The sequence below is a fragment of the Saccopteryx leptura genome, chromosome 3 (assembly GCF_036850995.1).
Source record: "Saccopteryx leptura isolate mSacLep1 chromosome 3, mSacLep1_pri_phased_curated, whole genome shotgun sequence".
In the NCBI taxonomy this organism is placed as follows: Eukaryota; Metazoa; Chordata; class Mammalia; order Chiroptera; family Emballonuridae; genus Saccopteryx; species Saccopteryx leptura.
The window spans coordinates 199,551,037-199,571,604 of record NC_089505.1 but is presented as its reverse complement, the minus strand read 5'-3'; the positions used below and the strand labels follow the sequence as shown (position 1 = coordinate 199,571,604).

At 39.3% G+C, this 20,568-nt stretch overlaps 1 protein-coding gene across 7 annotated transcripts in view; it reads right to left on the bottom strand.

Annotated features, from left to right (window-relative positions):
* CDKAL1 (CDK5 regulatory subunit associated protein 1 like 1) overlaps positions 1-20,568 on the bottom strand; it is an 875,166-nt gene that overhangs the window by 37,967 nt on the left and 816,631 nt on the right. For all 7 annotated transcript variants that reach the window (XR_010750305.1, XM_066377142.1, XM_066377141.1 and 4 more), the window contains 2 exons: positions 9,988-10,071; positions 6,971-7,135 (listed from right to left, as the gene is read on the bottom strand). Coding sequence is in view for 6 of the 7 variants with exons in the window: in XM_066377142.1 (XP_066233239.1) it covers positions 6,971-7,135; positions 9,988-10,071 (249 nt within the window). In the remaining variant the exon portion in view is untranslated. The remainder of the gene's footprint in view (positions 1-6,970; positions 7,136-9,987; positions 10,072-20,568) is intronic.

Here is a 20,568-nt window from a genome sequence, read left to right as displayed (position 1 = left end):
TGACTGTCTCTCCCCGTTTCCAGCTTCAGAAAAATACAAAAAACAAACAAACAAACAAAAAAACCCAGAGGCTTGAAAGTTGATAAGACCTGGATATAAATACTGGCTTGCCTTTCCCACCTTATAATTTTGTTATTTTAGTTACTGGTGCTCAGATTCCTTATTTGTGAAATAGGGATAATAATAGTACTTTCTCATAGGGTTATGAGGGTGATATGAATGAATGCATATGAGATATTTAGCATACTACGTGACCCATAATAAAAACCCCATGAAAGTTGACTTTGAGCCACAGCGGTAGGCATGGAGTCTTTAGCCAGTGGCAGAGTGGGTACCAACAAGAGAAAATCCCTTGCGGTCTCTCAAGAAGCTGTATAAGGAATAATATCCCTCCTGGGGGTATAACATAGCCCAAGGAGTGACTCACAGCCTTGAAAGCTCAGAAACTAAACTTTACCCACACAAGAGCCCACATGGATAAGACACAGGAAACCAATATATTAACAACATACAGAAGCTGAACAAACCTGTTTTTTTCCTGCACGCAGATTTGCATAGGAAAGCAAATTATAATTAGAAGGTTGCCTGATAAGTATGAACTCAACAAAGTGAAGTAAATGCCTCAAAGGTACAACAGTACTGAGCTAAGGAAAATATTATAGATGCATTCATTTCCATATTGGGATGATCTTCAAAGTTTAAAAAAATGTTTTCCATTGACTAGAAAGAGAGCAAGAGAGAGAGACAAATAGAGAGAGAGAGACAGAGAGAGAGAGAGAGGCATCAGTTCTTTGTTCCACTTAATTGTTCCATTTAGTTGTGTGCTTACTGGCTGCTTCTTGTATGTGTCCTGAGCAGGGATTGAACTCTCAACCTTGGGTGACTTTAAAACCATTACTTGCCTGTCCCCTGGAGGGACATACTCCATGAACAAAAACAACTGCAAAACCACAACAGCTTAAACTGTTTTTTTGCTATCACATACTGGTGAGAGTGCTGGTATGGTTATTATTAGACAGTTATATGAGTATTTCAAGATAAAGCAAGTGAGTAATTATGTTGCGTTATTGGGAGCTGAGACTTTCAGTGTGGAACAAAGAAGTGACAGATGTAAGACAGAACAATCCTAAGCTGAGTCAGATGATAGCATGAGTTAGGCAGAAAAGAGGACGTTCTCAAGTATGAAAGACTTTAAGATCTATGTCGAAAGGACTGAGGAACCAATCTGATAAGCTCCCACTGTCCAAAAATGCAGCCATTGAGCACCAACTTAGTATGATAAGTCCAATGGATAAAAACACATCACCTAGATAGAAATCTATAAGTTTATAGTAATACTTTAAAGAAAAAACCACCTCATTGGTGAGTTTTGGAAGATGTTAGGCAATCAGCTTGAATTTTGAAAACTAGTAAATAGAGAAAAAGTGTCAAGCCCTTCTCTCACCTCTCCTTTACGAACTGTGCCTCATGGTAAACAAAAACTGGTAAGAAAAAGCTTTTCTTTATAGCAGTACTTTTAGCTAATACACGAAGAAAAGGGAATTAGAATGCCACCATTGGCAACCCCTAATGACTCAATGAGTCTGGGCAATGCTCGTCAAGCACAAACACTGAAGAGGGAGACAACCAGACATTCCTGTACGCCTCTTAATGGAAATGCACAGCACTATATGAAATAATGCTGTCAAAAACTCAAATCTGAATCTGATAACGCCTCTAAATCGAACTACTAATTTATAAAACACAGAGGCAACACAGAATCCCATAAAACTGTATGAGAGGATACAATTAGCAAATTCCACACTGTAGGGATTGCCACAGTACAAACAACATGGTTTCTTCTACAGATAACCTGCAGTACAAAAAGAGAAGACAGTCGACAGATTAAAAATGACTTATAAGGCATTCCAACTAACTGCAATAAATGGACCTTATTTGCATCCTGATTCAAATAAACTGTTTTAAAAAAACTGCAACATTTGAATATACTAGATAAAGAATTAATGTTCAGCCCTGGCTGATTGGTTCAGTGGTAGAGCGCAGGCCTGGGGTCTGGAAGTCCCAGGTTTGATTCTCAGTCAGGGTACACAGGAGAAGCACCCATCTGCTTCTCCACCCCTCCCTCTCTCCTTTCTCTCTATCTCTCTCTTCCCTTCTTGCAGCCAAGGCTCCATTGGAGCAAAGTTGGCCCGGGCGCTGAGGATGGCTCTATGGCCTCTGCCTCAGGCACTAGCATGGCTCTGGTTGCAACAGAGTGACGCCCCAGATGGGCAAAGCATCGCCCCCAAGTGGGCATGCCGGGTGGATCCTGGTTGGGCACATGCGGGAGTCTGTCTGACTGCCTCCCCGCTTCTAACTTGGGAAAAAATGAAAAAATAAATAAATAAAAAAGAATTAATGTTAATTATTTTCAGATGTGATAATACATTGTGTTTTCTTTTTGAAAGAAATCTTCATCTTTTAGAGATGTTTTTTGATATATTTAGATGAAATGTAAGGCTAAGTGAGGTTTCCTTGACAATACCCGAGGATGAGGGTGTGAATAAGAGTACAAGTGACATAAGATCAGCTATGAGTTGACAACTGTTACAAGTGGGTGATGGGTAGATGAGAGTATTGTATTGTTCTTTCTATTTTTGTATATCCTTAAAAATTTCAATAATAGGAAATGTACCTAATATAGATGAAGCAATTTATTGATCCCAACCTTTGTTGATGGTTCTCAGATAATTTGTCACATTATCGAATGGTCATGGATTTGGCACAGGTGACGTTAAATCCTGATTACATGTAGGTTTTTTCAGATGGAATGATGGAACAGCATGGCACTTTCCTAAGGAAATTTCAGTTGTATATAAAAATCATTGCATTAAATAGGCTATGTTATTACTAATTTAGCTTCCACGAGAGAGCATGGTAACAATATCAATGCTCTTAACAACTTAAAACTGTATTTTTCTTAGGGTTCCTATTTCTCTGGAACCTTTCACTAAACAAATGCACCCCCAACACTTCCACATATGACTTTTGCCTATCTCTACCACCATCTTTATAATCACCTTTTGAAGAAAGGTGATATATATATGAGAGACAATCTCCATCGTCCAAAAAGATGCTGTTCAACTCTATTTTCTAAAGATGGTACTGTGAAAACTTGGTATCATTACATTAAAATATTAAGACTGCCTTTTATAAGTGTCAAACACTCCTCCCTACTTGAGAGACATTTTCCTCTAAGAGTGGTTCTCAAACTTCTGCATGTATCAGTATTACCCAGAGAGCTTATAAAACACAGATATTACTGCGTTCGCACTCAGAGAATTTCTGACTCAGGTCTGGGTTCAGGCCTGAGAATATATATTTTTCACAAGTGTCCAGATACTGCTGATGCTCTGATGCTGCAGCTTTGGAAACTGCATTTGAGAATTATTGTCCTAGAGACCGTCTATGAAAACTTATATATCCCTTGCTTCCCCAACTCCTTTTTCCTCTTAAGAACCAAGTCCACTGACACTTTCTAGGCAAAAATTTATGATTAATCCTTTCTTTGATTTATATTTATGCCTTTGAACTCTATGATGCCTTCCATTGGATAATTTTTATATAATCCTTTTCTGAAATGAATTATCCTTAAATGATACTTACTCAGAAGTATTCTTTATCAGGTTGGAGGCATTTTGGCTCCCATATTCCCAAATATTAATCAGACTAATTTTTACTATCTTTCCTATTTTCTCCTTCTTCTGTCCTCCATTCCTCTAACGGTCTAACCAAACCAAAAAGAAGAACAGTGATAACCACAAAAAGATGTTACTACATGGTGTTTCCACTAGAATACAATTTCTTAGAGGACAGTAAACCTTCTGATTTTATTATGGCTGTCCTTTTCCATCATGTGACGGCCATATACCTATTATTATTTGAAAATACAAGGCCTGTTTTCTATTAATATTTATAGAATTCAAAGTCTTGCCATAGGGTAGGCATTCAATCCATTTTTGTCAAGTGAAATATTTAAATCACAGAATCTCAGAGGCAACTGAGGTTCAGGGAACCTAAGATGCACAAAAGGTCACAAAACCTGTCATCACAAGTGCCAGATTTCCACAACCCAGACCTCGCGATGCCCATCTGGGCTGTGCTCTGCCCCTAGTCTGTTGTACATCTCACCAGTTTCATCAAAAGACAGCCACAGGGCCTAACGGGAGACAAAATAAGTCTAAAATAGCGTAGGGATAAATACTTAGAAAGTAATCATACAATTCTCAATTAAGAAAATGCATTTACTCAAGAAAATAAGTTTTTAACACAGTATTTTGCTCTAGATGCTTCAGTCTTTCCAGATTTCTTTATGAAGTACCATATTTTTCACTCCATAAGATGCACCTGACCATAAGACACACCTAAGGTTTTAAGGAGGAAAATAAGAAAAAAAACATTCTGAACCAAATGGTGTGTTAAAATATTTAATAAAATACTGTATTTTTTGCTCCATAAGACACACAGGCATTTTCCGCCTCCACTTTTGGGGGTTAAAAAGTGCGTCTTATGGAGCAAAAAATACAGTATGTAGGGGAGGCTGTCATTCTAGGAAACTCAGAACACCTAGAAAACTCAGAAAGATGAGAATTCTTATGGGATTGGTTTGCAAGCACTGAATAGATTATCCTAATAGAGAAATTCACCCCTCCCTTGCCTTCGCACAGCATGGTCATAGCAAAATAATAACAAAACTGAAATTGTTAGGACCAGGTCATCTTTAGTTTAGAGTCTGCTCTTTCTAGATGCAACTAGATTTGAGGGAAAGGAATTATGACCGCTTAGTAACTGTTCACTTAGTAACTGTTGAGTTAGGCTGCTTTTTTTCCTTCACCTTTATTAGTGTTTAAGGAACCCAAAATGTCTGAGACATGATTATAACCTCTACCACCTACTTCTAAATCCTATAAAAGTTGAAGCTGTTCTCTTCTCACTTATTTTAATTCATATCACCAACCAAAGCATTTAACATCAGAAGAAATTCATTAAAGAAGGCTTTTAAACCCCAAGTTTGGCATATTTTTCAAGCTGACAAATAATGAAGTATAAAGCTATGTTTATTAATTTATATGAAGTCACAAATGGTGATAACAGACTTGCCTTATATTTCCCGTCATGTAAACACCCAATTCAATATTCCTGACCCTCTGGCCTCATGCACACTGTAACACTATTCCTAGAGGCACAGAAGGGCCAGCAGCCAATGACCCCTTTCCTCATCCCACCTGGGACTTCTGGGCCGTCCCATGGCGTTTAAACAGGACTTCTCTTCTAGAAAGTAACACTATAATTATGAAACTAATAAAAGGATACTACTTTTCCTGATTTATGTGTTATTAATGATGATGTTTTAAAATACCATCCTTTTTAATAAGCATATACAAAGGAATTAAATCAGGCAGGGTCTCTGAAGTAGTAATTTGCTCACTACCACCATTTGTTTTGATCCTGTTTATTGTGGTAATTTAAAATCAAGCTAGTAAGCCAACTTCCTTTAAAAATTTCTGAAGTAAAAGCCACATTTCTAGTAATATATTTTAAATGCTGGATTATGCCATTCCCTCATGGCCATCCATCCCAACCCCGAAGTAGGATTTATGTTTTAAGTAACAGCCAATGTGAATGGTTATGCTTATCAAGTGGAGTTCACTCCCAGTGGAGCAGACGGCACACTTGGCCGAGCGCTCACCAAGGCTGGCCCACGCCATGCCACTATCAGCCAGATTCCACACATACACTTGTCCAGGTCCTGAGATGGCTCACTCGTGTCTGGACACCAGAGTGTTTCACCACGCTAAGTGAGACGACAGATAATCGTACCCACTTTGTGACCATGCCCAAAGTTTAATTCACATGCCCTTGCCATTATTTTGAGGAAAAGATAATACATATACTAATCAAATTTGGAATAATATGTCCAGATAAATATCATTTCTCTTTTTTTCCCTTTTGTTAGCTCATCACTATACATTTTTCTTGGAATGCTTAACAATTGTGTTAGAGAACAGACATCAAATGATGCTTGGAAATGTGATACCCATGTTCGTTTCACACTTCATCGGCTTTTACAACTGTAGCTCAATGAAATGTAGGAGAGCTTGGCCAACAGCCATATTTACCAAGTTATAAAATAGGGGTCAGGTTACTTTTTTTATAGAAAGAAAAAAATGTTTACTTTTCATGCCACATGACTAAAGCAGCTAACACCCTGGAGCAGCAACTGTCAACCGGTGTGTGGCAAGAATTTTTAAAACATGCACTACCTGACTATTTAGTCAGGGAGGGGCATTGGCCTCTTTTCCCCTTAGATTGTCAAATAAGAAAATGACAACAGCCAACACAACAACAGCTGTCCAATTGAATGAATCAAAATTACACCTATTTCTTTTCTCGTCAGGTTGACGTAAATATATTTTTTGGTGTGCTGCAGAATATTTTAGCAATTTGTATGTGCCGTGACACAGAAATGGTTGAAAATCGCTGCCCTAGAGAAAGGCACCATAAGTATGTGTACTGATATGGTTTAGTACCTGTGTAACTGGAGGTATGGACTATACTATAAACAGCTTCATAACGCAAGAAAATACTTCTTCCCTCACCCCCTTCCACTCAGGATCTACTGACACAGAAACATATTGAATCAGATCATCTTCGGCGGTAAATTTTTCACCTGAAAATCATGGCTTTTGCTTTCTGCATCTAGGCTAGAAGCAGAAACGGCTTATTCCCTTCACAGGCAGGGGAAAAAGCTAAAGGCATCAGCACAAATGCATCTTTCTAATTCAGATTTCAATCTGTCAGAAAGGATTAAAGCCTCATGCATACATAAAAAGAGGACTATAAATGATAACGAAAACAGGGTCTGGAATGACTCCGCTCCCCCAGCTGCTGTGTGACTAGCAGGGGAGAAAGGAAAGCGTCTTTTACTCACCTCTGTTAAACCCGAGACTTCGCCTTTTGCTAATGGTTTGCTGATGGATGGTGTGTGTATTCTGGCGTCTGCTACTGGCTGTCCTTTCATAAAATGCTTTCCTGATTCATAAATGTCCACTTCGACCATTTTCCCCATGAACGTGGGGTTCTTTGGCACTAAAACCTTTAAAAAATTTCAGAAGGTTTAATTTTTTAAAATAAACTTTTAGAACAGTTTTAAATTTATAAACTTATTGCAAAGGAAGCACAGAGAATTCCTGTATATCCCATACTCAGTTTCCTATTAAAACATTTTACATTAGGGTGACAACTTGTCACAATTAATGAGCCATTATTGGTGTGTAATTATTAAATTCCATACTTTATTCAGAATTCCTCAGCTGTCAACTAATATCCTTTTTCTATTCCGGGATGGCACCCTGAGTGGGCTCCACCTCCCAGCTGCTCCAGGCCGGGTCTGGCTGGAAGGAAAGGCACTCGGGGAGGAGCAGCACCTGCTGTCCTGAGGCATGTGTCAGGCAGGCCTGGGACCCCCAGCAGTCAGCCAGGCACTTCTGGACAGGCCTTTTATATCCTGCCCTTGGCTGTCCCACACGATGAAGAAAACCCAGACAACCCTGATGAAAGCCTCAGACTTTTAGTAGCTTCCCAGTTAGCTGTCAAGAGTACTGGTTTGGGCAGAAACTTCAGATAAAGGCCTGTACATTTGTGAGTACATGAGTGTGTGCTCGTGCACATGTGCATGTGTTTTGGGGAAAAAACAAGGACATTTAAAAGCAACCTTTTTACTATCCCAAACATGGGTATTTGGAAGTAAATGGTTGCTTTAACTAATGGTTGTCATTCAGTTCTTTGCTGTTACAAAACCGTGTATTTGTTCATTTCACCTCCGTGCAGAACCAGCTGCTCTGAGGGCACTTTGGCTAGTTCACAGGAAACTGCCAGGTGGTAACTTTCCACCGGAGATTTCAGGCAAAAGTGCTTGTTTGCCGCCAGCAAATGCTCCCCTGCTCTGGGCTTAGCGGTAGTTCGCATGTAGTGCGTCCCCCTTACAATTCTATTTTAACACAGGAGCTACTTGCCAATCTTTTCAAGTAAGGATCCAAATGAATAGATCAATTCTAATCCAGCAATACTTTGATATCTTGATATAATCTTTACTTCTGGAACTCATCTTATGAGAAAAGTAATTCCTATGACATCTTTGATACTTAGTTATAGAGGCTAAAAAGTCAGATGAGAGCCAGAAGTTCCACAGCCAATTTCTCCAAGAGGCAGAACTGGATTCTGGACTTCTTGAGCCTGATGTTTTATGACCACTTAGTACACTGCTTCATCAAAGCAGAGGAAGAAAGTCACCTGGGTGGTGAATTACTCATGGCAAGCAAATGAGCTACAAGAGCTTTAGGATCAGAATATGAAAGCCCTTTTAAATCAGTTTTTATAAAACAAGGAAATCTCTAGAGTAAACTATCCCTGGGAGATCTGGTACTATTCTGGGAGAAAATAACTCTACTTGATCTGCTGCCTTGATCTGAATGAAGGGCTCAGTGTTTTCTCTCCCTCCGGTTTTAATAATTGGAAAAAGCCTGACTGCTTTAAATTGGAGGAAACAGCTAATGAGGCATGCCATTGCCTTTAAAATAAAGGGAGAAAAGTTCCCTGCTGAGGCAGAAACCCAGATGGCAAGAGAAAGGAGAAGGAAGAGGCAACAAAAATACAATCAAGCTCCTCCCCAGGGCTGAGCAAAAAGCTGGCCTGAATAGGAAAATGGCTCTCCGGAGTCTATTAATGAGATGGAAAATGGGGAAGAGACTCGGCTCAGACACAGAGTGTTGGAAAGCCTTCCTCAGCTGTGGTCTCCACTGGGTGCTGAACAGGGCTTGTTTTGTCAGGGTCTTGATGAGCTCTCCCCACCTTTCCTGAGGACCTGGGCCCCTGTCTGAGACTGTTCCTTGTGGACCATCAATGCTGGAGGCCTCTTCTGCTGTGGCTTCCCTGCTTCCTAAGACGTGAACTTGGCTGTCCTTGACCATCCCTTACCTGACTCACCCACATTGGTCTTAAGAGCCTTTCCAAGCTCTAATTCTACCATGACCCATAGAAAAATACATCCATTTCTCATTTGATTGGAAAAGAACAACAAAAAAGGAAAACCTGTTTGATCTGAAATTTAATACAACCCAGGAATGACCTATGAACTCCCTGTGCCCATGAAGGTCTCCCACCTAGGAGGGCATACACATCTCCACACCTCAGTGCCCTGAGGGGGACATGCTGTTTTCCTCAGGCACTTTTGCTTTGCTTTGCTTTATCAACCGGGGAAGTGGAGTCCCAACTGCTGAAACAGAAGTCTGGCCACCGGCGAGGCAGGTCAGGCTCACTCACATGCACAGGGGAAGAAGCCCTTTAGGTTGGCCTCAAAGAAAATGTTCAAAGTAAGGTTTATTTGATCCTCATACTGGTTCTTCAGAGTTGTTCACACAGTTTGAGTTGAATCAAATGGGCAGACTCTTTGCCTTTGCTCTCAGCATTTTGATCAAGGTAGGAGTAAAAAAATAAATACTAAAACTGAAAAAACCAACCAATCAATAGGCCCGCATGAGTGCCATGACAGCAAGAGGAAATCCCCGCCCTTCCATGCTGATGTTGCCTGTAGACATCCTTCCTGTCTCTGGACAGGGCTTTCCCCTTCACTTGGCCAAGCTATGGGAATTTTGGCTGGGACAGCTGCCTGTTCCAAACTCCCAAAGCCTAACGCTGGCACTGTCAAAGACTGATGACGATTAGAGGCACTGTTTCTTTACAGAGAATGTCTTGTAGACTAAGCCATGTTAGTCCACTGGCTTGATGCTATAGAATAGCCTTGCTGACACAAGGTTCTATAATTCACCCCCCCCCCCCCACACACACACACAGCACACGCATCTTTAAGTTCATTTTTCTTAAACTGACTTACTCTCAGAACTCTTTTTCATTTTGGAGAAAACTTAAGAACACAGAAGTATCTCTTACCTGCTCATAGAATCGATTGTGTGCAACGTAAAACTTGGAATCAAAAGATTCTTCTGTTACTAACACTTGTTGTCTTTCACCAATCTGGGAAGAGAAAGAAAAAAAGGAATAAGGGAAATACCTAGAAATCAAAATAAATGCCAGCTCAAATAATTCTGGGCCAGAAAGCAGTATCCTCTTGAGCAGGGGTCCCCAAACTATGGCCCGCTGGGCCGCATGCGGCCCCCTGAGGCCATTTATCCAGCCCCTGCCGCACTTCCGGAAGGGGCACCTCTTTCATTGGTGGTTAGTGAGAAGAGCATAGTTCTCATTGAAATACTGGTCAGTTTGTTGATTTAAATTTACTTGTTCTTTATTTTAAATATTGTATTTGTTCCCGTTTTGGTTTTTTTTACTTTAAAATAAGATATGTGCAGTGTGCATAGGGATTTGTTCATAGTTATTTTTATAGTCCGGCCCTCCAATGGTCTGAGGAACAGTGAACTGGTCCCCTGTGTAAAAAGTTTGGGGACCCCTGCTCTTGAGTGTAAAGTAGACTCTAAATGGCTAGTTGCTTACAGCTAATAGAAGAATCACAGTACAAATTTCCTGAAAGACATTATTAATTATTTGGTAATATAAAATGAGCATAGTATGAAATCTTATTTTCTTACATAACTATGAAACAAAACTTGATCTTATTTCTTCCTTTAACAGAAGATAATTAAGGCTTCTAAGACATATAAAAATCTTCTAAATATCACTTTGTTTCTTGAAAAAAAAGTTTCTAAATAAGCTGGAACAAGCTGCTTCTAATTCAAATTCATGAAAATATTTTGGCAATAGGAAAGTAGTAATAAACATTAATTTGAGTTAGAAGGGATGTAATGCTAAAGAATATGCTTCCAAAAACTAGTCATTATGTCCTTGCACCTAAACATCTCACATACTGCATACTATTCTGAAATTACTGATTCATTCACACAGCTATTTATTATATACGTTTTCTCTGTCACAGGCAACTGGCTCTCTATGGTGTAGCCATGACCTCATATTCACACTTTTAAAGAGAAATACAGCAAAAATATGGAACTGTTAATTCTCTACAGAATCAATCTATAGTTATCTATATTTATGATCTAAGCATACATTTTTAATAACCAAGAAGCTAAATTAAACAAAATATGGGTTAAGGAAATATGACTATTCTAAAAGTCTACTATTTTCAAATTTATTCCACTGTGAAATGTAACATATAAGTATCAATTACTTATTTTTACAGGGTTGTCAAAATGTCTGATGTAGCATACCAGCTGTATTGAATGATTGTGCCCAGAATTATTTTTGCCATTGCTACTGGGCAAATATAACCTGCCATATTAAAGCACACTGGCAGAAAATTTTTTCTTTTTTTCTTTTATTTATGACTGTAAAAACAAAATGAAACTTTATTATAACAATCATATACTCAATTTAAACAAATTCAAATAGTAGTTACCCCAATGCAAACAAGAGGAGCTGCTAGACTCAACCTTACAACGGTAACCACAAACACACTATCCCCCCAAATCCTCAAACAAAAAATTCACAGATGTGTACATGGAAATACAGATGCTGATGGGTTCCCTGCATCAAACACATCAGCCCCATGTCCTGTTGGCTCACCACAGATCTCACTAAGAAACCTTGTTACAGAAAAATCAGTCACCAAAGTTTAAAACTTTTTGAAAATAACTGTAAAGATGCTAGTATTTAGGTTGCACAATCAATAAGCCAGTTTTTTTTTTTTTTTTTGTATTTTTCTGAAGCTGGAAACGGGGAGAGACAGTCAGACATACTCCCGCATGCGCCCAACCGGGATTCACCCGGCTCGCCCACCAGGGACGACGCTCTGCCCACCAGGGGGCGATGCTCTACCCCTCCGGGGTGTCGCTCTGCCACGACCAGAGCCACTCTAGCGCCTGGGGCAGAGGCCAAGGAGCCATCCCCAGCGCCCGGGCCATCTTTGCTCCAATGGAGCCTTGGCTGCGGGAGGGGAAGAGAGAGACAGAGAGGAAGGAGGGGGGGGGGTGGAGAAGCAAATGGGCACCTCTCCTATGTGCCCTGGCCGGGAATCGAACCCGGGTCCCCCGCACGCCAGGCTGACGCTCTACTGCTGAGCCAACCGGCCAGGGCCAATAAGCCAGTTTTTAACACTGATTTTCATATATGTTCACCAATTTAGGGTTCTTGTTTTTAATCTAAGCATTCATTAACTAAGATAGTTTCTGTTCAGGAAAACCTAAGTGATCTCTGCAGCTAAAGAATGCAACATAGAGGATCTTTTCAATTGTGCATCCATATCACACACACACACGCACTCAGTGTTTGCCACAAGATCACCACCTTACAAAGGAAGCTCATTTAACCAGTATCATCTTGCCCAGTCCCAATGTCATTCTGCACAGAGCAATGAAAACAATTTAAACGCCTAAAAGAACAAGAGGAAGAACTAGAGGGTGAAAAGATATATATGACATAAAGATTTTCAAAAGCAATTCCTAGTCTCATATGTAGAGACTTGCCACCATGTTCAGGCAATTCCCATGTAAGAAACATAAACACAGCTGCACTAAATAGACCACCTAATAATTAAAAAAAAAAACACCCCCAAAACCAAGACAAACCTCCTCAACATACAATGCCAGTGCCTAAATACACTATAATTTACTTTTTTTTTTTACTATCTTACTCAAATTGTAGTCCCCTTAGCCAAAGGCTGTAAGGTTTCTAGAATGATACTTATCAAGACTTATTTCACTCTCTGAAAACCAACAATGGTTCCTGGAATATTAACTTCTTTTAAAAATCATGTAGCGACAAAAATGATTTCCCCCAACTTCGACTTTGAGCTTTGTTTATTTGAAAAACCTGATGAATACTGGGTTTCACTGAGGTATATCTTTCTGCAAAAAAACTTAGAATGTTTACATACATATCACAGTGTGAGTTGTTTATAACTTAGGATAAGTATCTGTTGATGGTTCTTAAGGAAATCTGCAATTAAACTCCATCTAACACTAAGTTTCCAGGATATTAATCTAATAACAATATAAGACTGTAGATACTGAAACTGTATGCTGCTTCCTTCCTCTTGTTAGAGTTAATGTGGGCAGCGGTGGTCATCATTTTAGGGCTGTTTTATTTCATCTGGAGATAATAATGATAATATATACAAGTTAGAAAGATTTGCTATGTTTATACAGTATAGGGCAGGGCTTTCGATTAACCACCAGAGAACTATTTGTAGGCGAGTATTTAACTATTATTTGCCAAAGGGATTCAGGAAAACTGCCATGTGCAATAATTTATAGAGGTAGACAGACAACTCTTCAGTTGACCCTTTTAAGCCATGGATATGGAAGAGCAGGAAGCATCAACCCGTAGTAGTTGCTTGTCATATGTGCCTTGATGGGCAAGCCCAGGGTCTCGAACTGGTGACCTCAGTATTCTAGGTCTACGCTTTATCTGCTGTACCACCACAGGTCAGGCAGCTATAGATGTTTTATCTCATAAGGAAGTTCTTAAAATTCCTCAGAGAATACTGGGAAAAAATGAGCATAAGAAAGCTAAGACCTTGATCAAAAACTGATATAATCCATCCCCACCCCCTAAAATTACCAAGAAAAAGGAATAAATGCTCCTCTCAAGATTTTTTAAAGGATATACAATAAAGTGAATAAAAACACAACCTTTAAAAAAATCAGCTATTTCAAATAACCATAAAACCAACAATGACATTAAGGAAGGGGGAGTTCAGGTGGAACTCTGGGAGATGCAACTTTGACTTGGTGACAACAAGGAAATGAATGTGCCAGTGACACATATAATAAATCTCACATCTTTTTCTCTTTTTTCTAATGAGCTTCTAGCCCCTATACTTTCCAACTGTTTTCTCCTCAACCCCACAAGATAACACAGTGTGGCTAAAAACCTGCATATAACAAGATTTAGGGGAGTTATCCAGATTTGACTACCACCGATTCTGCTATCTAGCAAGGAATTCTAATCTAAGAGAAAAAAGGCAGGGCATCTAAAGAGAGAAAGATAAGGCCAACAATATCCTTAGACAAACAGGACAACCATCACTCAGCTATGTATTACGCTAATGACAGAAATAATCCTCTAGAAGTGATCAGCTCAATCTGTTTTACAGATAATGACAAAGATGGGATATGTCTCATCTGACATTCTGATACTCTGCTGAGAAGTGAATCAGTTTCTATGGCTGTCTCACTATCATTGATAGAATCGTTCCTAACAACTGGATCCCCTGACAGGAATGCGAAGTTACAAAACTGCCTGAAGACAAGCCCTCCACAGAAGAAGATAATGAAAAGAACGCTTGTGAATTTTAAAAAAGGAATAAACTCTTGTGAATGTATGAGGTTGGAAAAAACAGTTTTTATAAACTTTGTAACCAAAGGCAGACATGGTTATTCAGCAGAGATGAAAGTAGAATTGTAAACTCAAAGGATTGCCTAGAACAGGGGTCGGGAACCTATGGCTCGTGAGCCATATGTGGCTCTTTTGATGGCTGCATCTGGCTCACAGACAAATCTTTAATAAAAATAATAATAACGTTAAAAATATACAACATTCTCATGTATTATAATCCATTCATTTCCTACCGCTCATGTTCATGGTCACGGGTGGCTAGAGCCAATCACAGCTGTCCTCCGGGACAACACCAAATTTTTATTGGATAATGAGTAATGTACACGGGTCATTATATAAGCTCTCATGGAATTACATTTTAAAATATGTGGCGTTCATGGCTCTCAGAGCCAAAAAGTTTCCCAACCCCTGGCCTAGAAGGTAGCTTCAAGATAACCAGACAGTCAAAGTTGGGAAGAAAGGGGAAGAGGGAACATACCTCAACATAATAAAGGCCATGTATGACAAACCCACAGCCAATATCATATTTAATAGGCAAAAACTATAAGAGTTTCCCTTAAAATTGGAAACAAGATAAGGATGTCTGCTTTCACCACTCTTATATAACATAGCACTACAAGTCCTAGCCACAGAAATCAGACAAAAGAAGAAATAAAAGACATCCAAATAGGAAAGGAGTATGTAAAACTGTCATTATTCCCAGATGTAATGTTACTGTACATAGAGAACCCTAAAGATCCCACCAAAAAAACTACCAGAACTGGTAAATGAATTCAGTGAAGTAGCAGGATACAAAATAAATATCCAGAAATCAGTTGCATTTTTATACACCACTAATGGACTATGAGAAAGGGAAACTAAGAAAAAGAATCCCATTCACAATTTCTTCAGAAAGAACCCTCCCTCTATAAAATCAATAATTTTTAAAATAAATTATTTAAATAAATTAAAATATCTAGGAATAAATTTAACCAAAGATTTAAAAGACCTGTACTTGAAAAATCTTAAGACAGTGAGACAGAAATTGAAGATACAACTAAATGTAAGCATATACTATGTTCATGGATAGGAAGAATTAACATAATTAAAATGTCCATATTACCCAAAGCAATCTACAGATTCAACACAATTCCTATCAGGATACCAATGGCATATTTCACAGAACTAGAACAAATATGCCAAAAATTCATATGGAACCAAAAAAGGCCCTGAATAGCCAAAGCAATCTTGAGAAGAACAACAAAGTTGGAGGAATCATCCTACCTCATATTAAACTATACTACAAGGCCACATGAATAGAAACACATTGGTACTGGCATAATAAAAGCAGACATATAGATCAGTGGAACAGAGTAGAGAGCTCAGAAATAAACCCATACCTTTATGGTCAATTAATATTTGACAAAGGGGGCAAAAACATAAAATGGGGTAAAGGTAGTCTATTCAATAAATGGTTTGGGAAAAGTTGAACGATACATGCAAAAATACGAAACTAGACCACCTTCTTACAACATACACAAGAATAAACTCAAAATGGATAAAAGACAAATGTTAAGACTCAAAACCATAAAAATCCTAAAAGAAAACACAGGCAGTAAAATCTTGAACATTTCTCGTAGCAATATTTTTTCTGATATATCTCCTTGGGCAAGGGAAACAAGAAAAAAATAAACAAATGGTACTACATCAAACTAAAAAGCTTTTGCACAGCAAGGGAAACCATCAACAAAATGAAAAGACAACTCACTGAATGGGAGAACATATTCATCAATGATATATCTGATAAGAGGTGAACATCCAAAATTTATAAAGAACTTACAAAACACAATACCAACAAATAACAATCCAATTAAAAATGTGCAAAGGGCTTGACCAAGTGGTGATGCAGTGGATAGACTGTCATCAGGGACATAGAGGACCCAGGTTCGAAAACCCGAGGTCAACAGCTTGAGCACAGGCTCACCAGAATGAATACAGGGTCTTTGGCTTGAAGCTTAAGGTCACTGACTCGGCTGTAGTCCCCGGTCAAGGGAAATACGAGAAAGCAATCAATGAACAACTAAGGAGCTGCAACAAAAAACTGATGCTTCTCATCTCTCTCCCTTCCTCTCTGTCTGTCCCTATCTGTTCCTCTCTCTGTCTGTCTCTCTTGGAAAAAAAAAAAAAAAAGGGCAAAGGACCTGAATAGATACTTTTTCAAAGAGGACATCAAAATGGCCAGTAGACATATGAAAAGATGCTCAATGTCATTAATTATCAAAGAAAAGTAAATTATAACCACAACGAGATATCACCTCACTCCTGTCAGAATGCCTATCATCAATAAATCAACAAATAATAAGTTCTGGGGAGGGTGTGGAGAAAAGGGAGCCCTACTGCACTGCTGGTGGGAATGCAGACTGTTGCAGCCACTGTGAAAAGCAGTGTGGAGTTATCTTAAAAAATGAAAAATGGAACTGCCTTATGACCCAGCAATTCCACTTCTGGGAATATATGCACACCTATGTTTATTGCAGCATTATTTAAAACAACCAAATTCAGAAGCAGCCCAAGTGTCCATCAGTCAAAAAGTGGATAAAAAACCCAGTACATTTACACAATAGAATACTACTGAGCCATAAAAGAAAGAACTCTCATCCCTTGTGTCAGCATGGATGGACACCGAGAACATTATGCTAAGTGAAATAAGCCAGTTAGAGAAAGACAAGTACCATATGATTTCACTCATATTCATATGTGGAATCTAATAAACAAATAAACTAACAAACAAAATAGAAAATTACTCATAGATAGAGAATAGATTGACAGCTGAAAGAAGGGAGGGGGGACTTAGGAGCTTGGTGAAAAACGTGAAGGGAGTAAGCTGAAAAAACAAAACTCATCAACACAGACATCAGTATGGTGATTACTAGGAAAGGGGGTAGAGGGTATAAGGGGGATAAATAGTAAAGGAAAAAGACTTGACTTGGGGTGGTGAACATACAGTATGATACAACACACACATACATGAAGAGGAAAGAGATGAGGAGGCAGAGGATGGTCAGAAGCAGGAAAGCATAGTTCTAGTAGAAACCTGGGTGAGAGGAGGGGTTACTCAGAAACACCCAATGCCACATATCTGAATTAGACAAAAGGGTGAGAAAGCTCAGGGTTTGGGCAGATTATTTTTAAGATAAAAGAGATTTGACTACATTTAGGGCCTTTACATTCCTCATCAAAAAATTGAGCTGGCCGGTTGGCTCAGCAGTAGAGTGTGATCCCAGTGTGTAGAAGTCCCGGTCTGATTCCTGGCCATGGCACACAGGAGAAGTATCAGTCTGCTTCTCCACCCTTCCCTCTCTTCTTTCTCTCTCTCTCTCTCTTCCTCTCCCACAGCCAAGGCTCCATTGGAGAAAAGTTGGCTGGGCGCTGAGGATGGCTCCATGGCCTCCGCCTCAGGTTCTAGAATGACTTTGGTTGCAATGGAGCAAAGTCCCAGATGGGCAGAGCATCGCCCCCTAGTGGGCATGCCGGGTGGATCCCGGTTGGCACATGCAGGAGTCTGTCTGTCTGCCTCCCAACCCACCCCACCTTGCTTCTCACTTTGGAAAAAAAAAAATTGAGTTGTACGGAAGTGAAAAAGGAGGTGGGCAGAGGACAACAGGGCTGAAGAGGAAGAGGATTGTAATATTTAAAGGACCTTTCTATTCCAAAATTCTAAGTCATTATTCATGGTAGGTCTATGAATAGAGGGACTGGTATGCCCACCAAGTTCCAGATTAAAAAAAAAAAAAGAGCTCTAAATCCTGGCTTTATTTTATTTTATTTTATTATTTATTTTAGTGAGAGGAGGGTATGCAGAAAGACTCCTGCAAGCACCCCAACTGGGATCCACCCAGCAAGCCTACTAGGGGGGAGATGCTCTGCCTATCTGGGGCATTGCTCTGTTGCTCAGCAACTGAGCTTTTCTTAGTGCCTGAGACAGAGGCCACAGAGCCATACTCAGTGCCCAGGGTCAATTCACTCCAATCGAGTCATGGCTGAGGGAGTAGAGGTAAGAGAGAGACAGAGAGAGAGAGAAGCAAGAAAGAGAGAAGCGAGAGAGAGAGAGAGAGAGAGAGAGAGAGAGAGAGAGAGAGAGAAGTGAGAGGAGGAGGGATAGAGAAGCAGATGGTCACTTTCCCTGTGTACCCTGACTGGGAATCAAACCCAAGATATCCACACGCCAAGCTGACACTCTTCCACTGAGCCAACTGGCCAGGGCCCAGGCCCTTTTTTTTTGAAATAGTAAATTACAGCTACTTTCTTGCTGTAGTTAAAGTAACAATGTATTCTTTCATATCCACCAAGAAACACAAAGTCTCTCAAAAAGCTATGGAGTGACCTGAAACTAAATAAATCTGTCAAAATCTTCCCATTGAGATACTCCTACCCCTTTTTAAAAATAATATTAAGAAAGATGTCCTTTTCCTTTTTGATTTGCTTTATTGTATATAATTTATAATCAATTAAATAAAATGTTCATTTAATTTTTACAACAGTTGAGAGTTTAAGAACTTGGGGTGGGAATACAATCCCTTGCTATAGCATTTCCACAGGAAATTCACTTTCCATTGACAAAGTGTGACCTTCAGGACATTTGGAAGTGGTTTTCATTCCTAGAACCTTTTTTTAACAAGCCAGGCATACTCTATGATTACACTCATCAAATGTCAGTGGAGAAAGGAATTTTTCCTAGATTTTCTTTTAGTCCATTTTAACCTGACTTTACAAAGACATTTTATGAAAAATGAATTACACAAATAGTCTTGTAAAAGCACCCCTCCATTTCACAACTTGAGTGACTGAAGAAAGGGACGGTGCCAGACCGCGCGCCAGCCTCAAGCTTTCACATACAGGTGACCCCAGAGCTCCCGGAGCCGGGGCCTGGCTATGAAAGGATGAGGTAGATTTTTTAGGCCTTGTTGAAAAAAAACAGGAGAAAAGCTCATGCTTTTTTTTTTTTTTAAACCACAAAGGCAGAAAATAAAGACACTATTCCCCTAATAGAAAGAGAAGGTAAAAATGTGAAGGGGGTGCAGCAATCTCTGATTTCACAGAGGGAAAACTGAGGTCCCGCAAGATGCCGTGGTTTGTGCAGTGGCGGAGGGAAGAGAAGGAAGTCTGGAAAGCACCCCATCGTGTGGTGCTGCCCAGCTAACTGCTAGCTGCAGAGCCACAGCAGCCTGGATCCCACTGCAGCGCACGGCTCTTCCTGGAGCACAGAAACATCTGTGACAAACAAAACGCAGTGGCTTTTTAAAAATTCTGTTTTTGGGGTCAAGTTTTTGGTACTGTTACATAATCAGCTAAACTGTGTTATTTGTGTCACATCTATGCTTAAAATTACCCAAGGGCCTGAAGTTGTGACAAACATCAGTCCTAACCATATGGCTACATAACACACACAAGTACACTAGCGTGAAGAAAGCAGTGGTTTCCAACAGAATGTGGCTGCTGAATGAATGCTCGTTCACATGCCCTCTATTTCTCCATTTGTCCTAAAATAAACGATACCCCACGTGGCTGTGTAAGTATTTAGAAAGAGAAACTGAAAAGAATTGCTTCAAGACAGGCTGACAATATCAGAATTAGACAAAGACATTAGACTATCTGGCCTACACCTTATATCAAGTTTACTTTTCTCTTTACTTCTTTCTTTATTCCCCCAACTCCTTTTGTTTTCTTTAAATAGAAAAGCTGGGATGTGAAAAATAATTTCAATTCAATTTCTCCCCTGGAACCTTAGATTAGGTTAGAGTTCAATATTTCAATATAACTGCCCAGAGTATCCAAAACACACTTACAAAGGATAGATATATATTTAAGGATCAGTGTAAGAGACATATTTATTTCTTGAAAACACAAGAAGTTAAAAAAGTTATTTTGCTTCCCATGAAAAGTTCTTAGCAATTAATTTTTTTCTGTCCAATTACCCAAGGGAAAAAATGGAGATTAAAACACACATATCAAAACTCTCATACTTATTTACATCAACTAACCAATAAACTTGAGTTCTATCTCTGTTTATCCTACAAAATATCCTGATGTGCTACTTCTAGAACTATGCTTTACCTTTTTTTTAAATTGTAGATAATAAAAAAAATTTTTTTCTACCTGATTGGTTTCTGAATGTATGACTCTGGG